General features: G+C 40.9%; 1 protein-coding gene across 1 annotated transcript in view; it reads right to left on the bottom strand.

The window, feature by feature from the left end:
* Positions 1-7,600: 7,600 nt before the first annotated feature.
* The window catches only part of peli3 (pellino E3 ubiquitin protein ligase family member 3), a gene marked incomplete in the record, with an annotated part of 56,793 nt that continues 53,431 nt past the window's right edge, over positions 7,601-10,962 (bottom strand). Inside the window, 1 exon segment of the mRNA XM_036146087.1 lies at positions 7,601-8,415. Coding sequence (XP_036001980.1) covers positions 7,816-8,415 — 600 coding nt within the window.

The following is a 10,962-nucleotide window of genomic DNA, read 5'->3' as shown; positions in this document are numbered from 1 at the left end:
GTCCACCCCTTAGTAATGAGCGGTCGTTAAAGCCATTAAGCCAGCAGATTGGACCAAAACTGGTCCACTCCTCTGTAACGAGGAGTTGTTAGGGTTGTTATTGGCTTGGCTTAAAGGAGCGATACCTTTATCGCAGGGGTGTCAAGCTCCGGTCCTCGAGGGCCGGTGTCCTGAAACTTTTAGAGGTTCCCTGGTACCACACACCTGAATCAAATGGCACAATTAGCTCCTCAGTATGCAGTCAGGTTCTTCAGAGTCCTGCTAATTACCTAATTATTTGACTCAGGTGTGTCGAACCAGGGACACATCTAAAAGTTGCAGGACACCGGCCCTTGAGGACTGGACTTTGACACCTGTGCTTTATCGCATACCCATATCAACGTCTTCAATTACGGAAAACAAGTCGTTTTGTTTTTTTACATTTTTTTTTGGAATGACCATGACCTGGATGACTGAGAATCTTCACGGATTTACGTGACATTCCATAGACTAGGACAGCTGAACTCTACCGTAATCACAGAGGTCAGATTGCTTGTTAGCCGGTTCCATGTTTGATTTATACAAGTGCTGGTCATATAATTAAGATATTGTAAAAATAAAAAAGTAAATTTTTTCAGTAATTCCATTTAAAAAAGAAAACTTTTATATTCATTCATCACAGGCTGATATATTTCAAGTGTTTATTTTAATTTGCATGATTATAACATGAAAATCCCAAATTCAGTATCTCAGAAAATTAAAATATTGAAAAAGTCCAATATTGAAGACATCTGGTGCCCCACTCTAATTAGGTAATTAACTCAAAACACCTGCAAAGGCCTTTAAATTGTCTCTGTCTAGTTCTGTAGGCTACACGATCATGGGGAAGACTGCTGACTTGACAGTTGTCCAAAAGACAAAAGACATGAATGGAATTTCTGAAAAAAATCGTCTTTTCCATGAAATTCTAATAACGGTATATGACTACCACATGTATAGCACCAATTCACAACACGTCATTTTAAGGCACTTTACAAAGTGAAATTCAATCAAATCATCCTGACAGATGAAAAAGTTTCATATCTAAGCAAACCCAGCGGATTCCATCAAGTCTTGACAATCAACATCCACTCCTCATGAAAGAGCGTAGAGCCACAGTCGTCCGCAGTGCCAATGGCTTTGCAACAATCCCTCATACTGAGAATGCGTAAAGTGACAGTGGCAAGGAAAACACCCCTTTAACACTGAGGAAAACTTACAGCAGAACCAGACTCAGTGTGAACACTGAGGGTTAGAGAGGACAGAGAAGGAACACAAAAGCACACATTGATCCAGGAATCCTTTCTATGTTATATGGTAATAGCAGATGATTAAAATATTAAAATCACCCCCCATAACAATTTCATCAGTCATATAAGCAGTTTTGCATTTTTTCACCAACCCTTCGAGTTTTACAAACATATTTTTATTTTGCATCTTTTTACTATAACCATTGATTGAAAGAATAATCATTTTTTCTTCACATAATTCAAAATCAGCGAGTGGTCTTTTCTGTCTCCAAAGTGACTAATTAGTTTCCCTGAAAATTTGTTAGAGAGTATCGTAACTCCTACTGAATAATTTGTCATTGAGAATATAACACAGTGTCTCCCCATTGCTGTGTCCAAAAGGTTTCATCTGCTGCACTCGAATGCGTTTCCTGTAAAAAAATAAAAAAACATTACATTTGCCCTAAATTCTTTACAGAACAATAAAAGTGCCTTGTGCACATTTAAACAAGTAAACAAAAATTATATGGAACAATAGAAAGAAAAAAAATGCCTTGTGTAAACGCTCTTGGAATGATAAAGTTGCAGGAATGAGCTTACATGTCCAAAATAAATCTGGGCTCAACTATTCCCACTATTATTAATTTTCTGCCAAAATTAGTCTTCATATTCAATAACAATATTTCTTCATGTAGAAAAAAATCTCTTAATATTTGACTTAATTTATTACCATTAGTAACAGAACCACCTCAGAAAAAAACTTTTGGTAGATATTTGAATGAAGAAAGCAAATAACAATACTATTTACAGATCAAGCGTAAACCTTTACCCCGTCGATCGCAAATCCCTCCTTCAGATGTGTCTTCTTGCCACGGCATCTAGCTTCCTCCACTTTTGGCCACAGTTTTCCTTATGCTTCCCGATCTTCCTTGGAGTAGTCCAATTTGAAGCTGATCTTCATCTTCATGATGAAGTGCTTTGAAAGGCTGGTAAAGGAACACATCGTCTCCAGTCTCCCATCAACACTCGACCCGTTCCAGTTTGCCTACCGACGGAACCGATCCACTGAGGACGCCATCTCCTCTGCTCTTCACCTGAGCCTGGCACACCTGGAGGAGAAGAACACGCACGTGCGGATGCTGTTCCTGGACTTCAGTTCAGCGTTCAACACCATCATCCCACAACATCTGGTGGGAAAACTGGAGCATCTGGGCTTCAACACACCCCTACGAAACTGGCTGCTAGACTTCCTCACCAACAGACCTCAGTCAGTCCGGGTCGGACAGATCACCTCTGATGTCGTCACCCTCAGCACGGGCTCCCCTCAGGGCTGCGTCCTGAGCCCCCTGCTGTTCACCCTGATGACACACGACTGCGTCCCCAGGTTCACCACCAATCACATCGTGAAGTTTGCAGACGACACAACGGTGGTGGGCCTGATCAGAGACGACAACGACCAGGACTACAGAGAGGAGGTGGAGCAGCTGGTGGGCTGGTGCAGAGACAACAGCCTGATCCTGAACGTGGAGAAGACGAAGGAGATCATCGTCGACTTCAGGAAAAACCGGCCTCACCATGCTCCACTGCTCATCAACAACTCAGCGGTGGAGGTGGTCAGCAGCACCAAGTTCCTGGGGGTGCACATCACGGACAACCTCACCTGGACTGTGAACACCACGTCACTGGTGAAGAGGGCACAGAAGCGACTGTACTTTCTGCGGAGGATGAGGAGAGCCCGCCTGCCCCCGCCCATCCTCACGACCTTCTACAGAAGCACCATAGAGAGTATTCTGACCAGCTTTCTCTCTGTGTGGTGTGGAGGCTGCAGTGCCTCCGACTGGAAGAACGTGAGGAGAGTGGTGAGGACAGCAGAAGGGATCATCAGGGCTCCTCCTCCCTCCATTAAAGACATTTCATCGCAGCGCTGTGTGTCTCGAGCCCGTAACATCATCAGGGACCCCTCACACCCCCACCATAGACTATTCTCCCTGCTGCCCTCTGGAAAGAGGTTCCGCAGCATCCGCTGCAGGTCCACTAGGTTCTGCAAAAGCTTTTTCCCTGCTGCCATCAGACTGTTGAACTGCTGAAGTATAAAAGTGTACCACACTAGATTCACTGATTTGCACATTTGCACATTGTATCGTATCCTGCAAAATCACTGCTGCACCCTACTGCATATTTGTCTACATTTGGTTTACATTGTTTACATTTCAACTGCCTACTGTTCACTGCTGCACTTTATCCGGAAGTAAATTGAAATTTATCCTGTAAGTGACTGCGATTGATCACTGCACTTTATCCTGTACTGTAATTCACTGCAAGGTATCCTGTAGAGTTACTGCAATATTTCTGAGCTGTGTGAAAACGAAATTTCGTTCTGTATTCACTCTGTGTATACAAAATGACAATAAAGAAAGTCTAAGTCTAAGTCTAAGTCTAAGTCATCTCTTTGCACACTCTGGCCTCCCTACCTGGACCATACCTCCTACTTCACCGTTCACAAGACGAACTGCATAATGATTGGTCTGGGCATGCTGTTTAATCTAAGGACCTCATATTCCCAAACAGTGGACTGTATTGACATCACGGCGGAGCTCATCAACAGACTTGGGTGTAACTCGGGTGAAGACGCCTATGATGACATCTCTGGTGTTTTGTTTTTTAGGAAACCCCATGAGCATGAGGTACCATCTCCTCCTGTATTTGTTGATTTCCAAAACCTTTTCCTCCAAAGTTTTGTTTTCTGCTGCCGGATGCTCAACTTCTTTTAGTAGTTTTTCAATGATGCCTTTGTTTTCATCAGTGGACTGTTTAATGGCGTTGGTACATTCTTTGATCTTCAGTAGTTTATTCTCCAGGACGTCAAACTTTTTCAGAGTTTGTGAACGTCATCCATCCGCACTTTGATATTTTAGAGTTTTCCATCCTCTAAAATATCAGCTCTTCATAACTGACTGAACAGTTATGGTTAATCTAGTTGAATTCTCATCCCTTTACGCTTCGTTTTTTCAACTTTTTTGGTTTTGGGATGTTTACCGGAGTACAGTCGTTATGAATTTCAGGTTTAGCAAAGGAATACTATATTTCTTTGATTTCATCATCTCCACTAATTTCACTCTGCGCTGTACCTACGTAATCATGGTCCATGATGTTGACTTGCAATTAAGTTCCCAAATGGTGGTCAAAAAAGATTTAAAATTACTTCTGTTACTTTGTGGGTTGGTTGAATTACTTTAGATAAGATTTGGACATAAAAAATTAAATATCAATCAGACCCTGCTTAAAATTCAACAGCTCACTCCACCATCTTGGTTGTCTCCCTCGAACAGAAAGGTTGTAGCAGGACCCCCAACAGTTTGGCTTCCCAATGTATTTCCGCCACTCACCAATGCAGAAAGTATTTGTGAGAGTATGTTTTAAGAACTGCAAGTTTTAGTCTCAACAGCAGGCACACAGTTTACCACTGTGCATATATTGTACTATATTAGAATGTTTTGTTACATAAGTTGTTTTCTATGATAATAAAACCTCCATTCCTTACTGATATTGACATTCTATGGTAGCTGTCTTCTGTTTTCCACATATGTCCTTGATTTGTACATCTTCCAGGGGGTGCTCACCTGTAGCAAATCAACTCTATGTGCAGGGAGCTTATCATCATTGCATGACTGTATAAAGCAGAAATGCTGGAAGGGCTAATATAACCCACGGAATATTTCATACTCGCATTTGCTCCCACTGCAGATTCTTCTGGTATGACTGTAATCCAACTTTCATAGCAGACATACACAGCCTGAAAAGAAAGCTGTATCATCTGCTGATATCAGCCTATAGGCTCCAAAGGTTTTCTGCCATAGTCCAAATATATGGAAGGGGTGAGGCTTGTTCAATGTCAAAACACAGATTTAAGTCATGTACAGCTCTCTGTTATTCTTCTCCTGTGGGGAAGCATAGGGCTGCTGGTGACCTTGAGTTATTTTTAGCACCAATGAGATGCCACAGCTGGGTGCAAGAGAAACTTAGGACTACAAGTGCAATGTTACTGTCTTAAATTGCAGTTTCTACAGTGTCCGTCTGTGTTTCTCTCTGTTTCTCTCTCTCTCTCTCTCTCTCTCTCTCTCTCTCTCTCTCTCTCTCTCTCTCTCTCTCTCTCTCTCTCTCTCTCTAAATAACAATTTGTTATATATATATAAGAAAGTGTTATATATATTGTTAGATAGATAGATAGATAGATAGATAGATAGATAGATAGATAGATAGATAGATAGATAGATAGATAGATAGATAGATAGATATTCAGTCACATTCCATCCATTTTCTATCCTCACAACCCCACCGAGCTGACAGGGTCTGGAGCTCATCCTGAGTGGTCAATGGACAGGAGGTGGAGTCCAGCCTGGACAGGTCATCAGTCCATCACAGGGTAATGATGACAGTAATGAATTCTTAATATTGTGATGGAAATCTTTAGGTTTAGAATAGTGTTGATCTGGGTCCTTTAATCTTAGAAAACACAGAACAACAGATAATCCTTCAGCCTGTATGTCTTTAACCTAACAGTGCACCAGAAAGGTTCTGGTTCAGTTCATCCCTTCACCAATTTGTACCCCGTTTATGTACCCATGTGTTACCAGTCTGTCTCTGTCTATTTCCATTTCTTACCTATAAACAAACTACTGTATGTCAAAAGTATGTACTACTGAATAATAGTTTATTTTTTCTTTGTTATCTTTGTATAAATAACGTTGTCCTGTTTGGAACGGTTGACTCCTATGAAATATGAGAAATCATGTCTTTCGTTCAAATCAAATAAGCTCTGTGAAACCTCCTGCTGATACATATAATTTGTTAAATAATTCAATTCAATTCAATTCAATTTTATTTATATAGCGCCAATTCATGAAACATGTCATCTCGAGGCACTTTACAAAGTCAAAATCCATCATATTATACAGATTGGTCAAAAATTTCCTGTATAAGTAACCACCTTTCCTCACAGGAGACAAGAGCTGATGATTGGAAATGACTTAAAGTCATCAGCGGTCAACACATTCTTTATTCATGGCTGTGTTTGTAGGTAAGACTGTGAGAGAGCCGACTCCGATGACAGATTGATCTCCAGCCCTGTCCTCATCACCACCCACACCTGTGTTAATGGAGCAATCACTGAAACCATGTCAGCTGCTCCTTTTAAGGCAGGGCTGCAATGACGTTGAAATGTGTTTTGGGGGATAAAGTTCATTTTCTAAGCAAATATTGACTTTGCAATTAATTGCTGTTACGCTGATCACTCTTTATAACATTCTGGAGTATATGCAAATTGCCATTATAAAAACTGAAGCAGTAGACTTTGTAAATATTAACATTTGAATCATTCTCAATACTTTTGGCCATGACTGTATGTCAAAAGTATGTACTACTGCATAATAGTTTATTTTTTCTCTGTTATCTTTGTCCTGTTTGGAACAGTTGATCCCTATGAAATATAAGAAATCATGTCTTTCGTTCAAATCAAATAAGCTCTGTGAAACCTCCTGCTGATACATATTATTTGCCAAATAACCACCTTTCCTCACAGGAGACAAGAGCTGATGATTGGAAATGACTTAAAGTCATCAGCGGTCAACACAGGTTTAAATTAAGTTGTGGTCAGTATAAAACATCACATGGCGATGGCTCCTTTTTGTACCAACTTTTTTTTGGCAAAATTACAAGTCTGAAATGGAAAAACAGAAAATAACAAGAAAGACCAGAAACATTTGATAATCAGCTGTGATCCAGTGTTTTCATTACTTTTGATTATTTCCTCCACATTGGTTGAGCCTCTTTTCATAAGTGTATCATATTTAAACTACACTCAAAAAATGTATTGCCAGGTAAAACAAAACTGTAACTGACTGTTGACTAATTCAGTGTAGAAACCGAAGTCACAAGCGATTGGCTTGAAATATTTTTACAAGCACCATAAGCTAAAATTTTTCTAAAATGTATTAGTTGGGGAAAGGGGCATATTTGAGACGTTTAAATATAACGTCATCAACAACAATCAGGTCGACATTGCTCAGATGTGTTACTTCTGAAAAGGTATTTCCAACCCTGTTTCACTGGTTTAACTTCACCATAATTTTACTGTGTTCCTATACCTTTCTACGTTCTCATTTCCATTTACTGATGCAGGCATCAGTAAATGAGTTGACTCCATCCAGGCATTGTCCTTGTCAGTGGAACAACCTGCAGTGTTCAGGGAGCTGCATCAATGCATACCAGCAACAGATGATAGTAAGAGCCCTGAATATAAATCCGTCAACACTAGAATAAAATAAAAGTAAAGCAAATTATATCTAAAGACCATGTTTCATTTCAACACTATTTATTTACATTTTCTCCAGACAACTATTCCATTCAAAGCCTTGGCATCTACTATTGCTTTTAGTTTTATCATGTAAGGAGTCATCTTCCTGTACTTATCATCAGCGCATTCACATTTTTGCTCGAGAACACAGTCCTTAGTCATCAGTCAATAAGTGAAATCCTTCATCACCGCAGAGGCCCCTGTGTATGTCTGTCCTCAGTCAACAGGGCCCTGGAAGATGAGTTTGACATGGCCTTGCTCCCCCGTCAACCAGGTACCACAGAAGGGACAGGCAGCGTGGAAGGCATGCGTGCCATGGGGCAAAGGGATCTGGCTCCATCCCACCACGGTCTTTTCAGAGCACACATGGCCACAAGGACAGAAGGCATGTGTGGGGGGCCCTGCATCCAGGTACAATCCACCCTCACAGCCTAACCACAAAGGCACATAGGGGCCTACTCTCCTGCACATGGGACACTCTCTCTCACCAGTGCCGGCTGGTGCTGTGCCCCCTGGGCTGGTGGGCCCTTTCTCCTTGCGATAGCCCCAGTTGTGGTATCCATGCACGTGGCCACAGTTGACATAGACCCAAGGCTGCTTCTTGTCAACAATTTCGCGTTGTGCCAGGCTGGGGAAGGCCAGCGTATTGAACCCCACGGGGCACTGGGGCCGCGCAGCGTTCAGCTCCTGCCGAAGGGACTCCAGCTGTTTGAGGGTTGGAATATGGCGTAACCCAGCAGGTGTCCGCCAAAGCAGAGTTGCCCCACACAGATCAATGAGGGAACCGTCCTGGAGAGTGTTTGACTCATTTTCAACCTTAAAAAAGACCAGAGAAAAACAAAAACATTGTTACCAAATAATAACATATAGGCAAAATTTTCTCTTCCAACATCCATCAACCTCTTATTTTTGTATCACCGTGAATATCTTTAGAATGAATAGTTTGTTACAAGTTTTATTTTGAGTGCCCATTCTATTGCAGGGAACTGGTAAACTCAGTTTAAAGGAATCCTTTAGCTTTCCCTTTCTGTACCACAACATGACACCACAAGGCTTATTTTAAACAGTTCATAAACAACAGGTATAGATTATCTCAACTAAACTGTCATCAGAGTAAATATGCAGTCACTTTCACAAAACGCCTAAGTAAATTATTTCTGTCTGTGTGGCATTGTGTAACCAAGCGAAGCTTCATGGGATGCTGAAGGTGACACACTGTTGCTACACGTCTGAGCCAACAAAGGTGGTAGTTACTGCAAGAGCAGAGTTAGTCAGCAACCTCCTGATGAGTTCACTTGTGTTCGCTGGGAACAACTGACGGTGTTTTAGAAAGGGGCTGTATTTCCGGCACTGCAAGGGATGCATTAAAAAAAAGATCAACGGTAAGCATGTTGCACTGATGTTTTGCTTTTCACCACTAAGGTTGTGTAAAAACTGCTCAATGAGATGACTGCAGTATTTCTTAGGGTTATGCACTACAGTTACGGTCAAAACTATCCCTGCCTCTGGCAGATTTTGTTTTAGAATAATATTTAAATTGTTTCTTCTGACTGGGAGTAACTGGGAGAAACTTTAGAAGGAGCTAAAGATTAAGTGATGCTGAAAAACTAGTCCATGCATTTGTTACTTCAAGTCTGGACTATTGTAATTCTTTACTATCAGGAAGTCCACAAAATGCAGTTCAAAGTCTTCAGCTGATCCAAAATGCTGCAGCAAGAGTTCTGATGAAAATCAACAAGAGGGATCATATTTCTCCAATTTTAGCTTCCCTTCATTGGCTTCCTGTTAAATCAAGAATAAAATTTAAAAATCTTCTTCTAGCGTATAAAGCCCTCAATAATCAAGCTCCATCATATATCAGAGCTCTGATTACCCCGTATGTTCCTAACAGAGCACTTTGCTCTCAGACTGCAGGTCTGCTGGTGGTTCCTAGAGTCTCTAAAAGTAGAATGGGAGGCAGATCCTTTAGTTATCAGGCTCCTCTCCTGTGGAACCAACTCCCAGTTTTGGTCCGTGAGGCAGACACCCTGTCTACTTTTAAGACTAATCTTAAAACTTTCCTTTTTGACAAAGCTTATAGTTAGAGTGGCTCATGTCACCCTGAGCTACCTCTATAGTTATGCTGCTATAGGCTTAGGCTACTGGAAGACATCAGGGTCTATTTTTCTCACTCTACTGAGTTCTACTGTTCTCCAGTTTTGCATTGCTTGTCGTCATTTCAGCTTTTAACTTTTTGTTCTCTCTCTTTTCTTTCTTCATAGTAGGTACACCTGGTCTGGCGTTCTGTTAACTGTGACATCATCCAGAGAAGACGGCTCACCCGCTATTACCATCTAATGTAGAACAGATTACTAGATCAATGTGTGCTTCTGTGCTTTTTTGTTTCTCTTGTTGTGTCTCTGCTCTGTCTTCTGTAACCCCAGTCGGTCGAGGCAGATGACCGTTCATACTGAGCCCGGTTCTGCCGGAGGTTTTCCTTCCCGTTAATGGGGAGTTTTTCTTCCCACTGTCGCTTCATGCTTGCTCAGTATGAGGGATTGCAGCAAAGCCATGTACAATGCAGACGACTCTCCCTGTGGTTCTACGGTTCCCCAGGAGTGAATGCTGCTTGTCGGGACTTTGATGCAATCAACTGGGTTTCCTTATACAGGACATTTTTGACCAATCTGTATAATCTGACCCAATCTGTATAATATAATTTAATTTGACTTTGTAAAGTGCCTTGAGATGACATGTTTCATGAATTGGCGCTATATAAATAAAATTATATTGAATTGAATTGAATTAAGACCTTTCAATGATTTGAGGCTCAATGACAAGGATAAATCATCAAAATACCAGTGGAAACATAAAAGAAGTGTTTGATTACTGCAATCCAATAAATAATGAATTAATTACTGAGAATTGAAAAAAATGCCATTTTCAATAAATGCACATAAACTGACCACACCTCTTACATTGTTTTATTGACTTTTATAAGATATCTTTTTCATGTTGACTATTTGCGCTCCAGACTAGCACAAAGTGCTAGTGCATTTTCTACACTGACTTAGTCTGTTTGGAGACCAATCTAAGAAAATGCATATATTTTTTAATAATGTAGTTCTTGGTAGTATAATTAGTAATGGCATGGGTGTTTGGTTTGCCTCACTTAGCAGTCTAAATCTAGACAGTGAGAACATCAAGGAAAATAATATGGTATAATTTTCAGCCTTTGCCCTTGGAATCTGTTTATGAGAGCTCTGGAAATAAACAGGAAAAAAGGATTGTGCAGGACCCGTCCCGAGTGCCGTTTTCAGATTACAAACTACGATGTTCAGGTAAACGCCACAGACGTATTTGTTGCAAAAGCAACCGCTTTAA

The sequence above is a fragment of the Fundulus heteroclitus genome, chromosome 14, assembly GCF_011125445.2.
Source record: "Fundulus heteroclitus isolate FHET01 chromosome 14, MU-UCD_Fhet_4.1, whole genome shotgun sequence".
Classification (NCBI taxonomy): Eukaryota; Metazoa; Chordata; class Actinopteri; order Cyprinodontiformes; family Fundulidae; genus Fundulus; species Fundulus heteroclitus.
The sequence above is the reverse complement of the archived record's forward strand: the minus strand, read 5'-3'. Positions and strand labels throughout refer to the sequence as shown.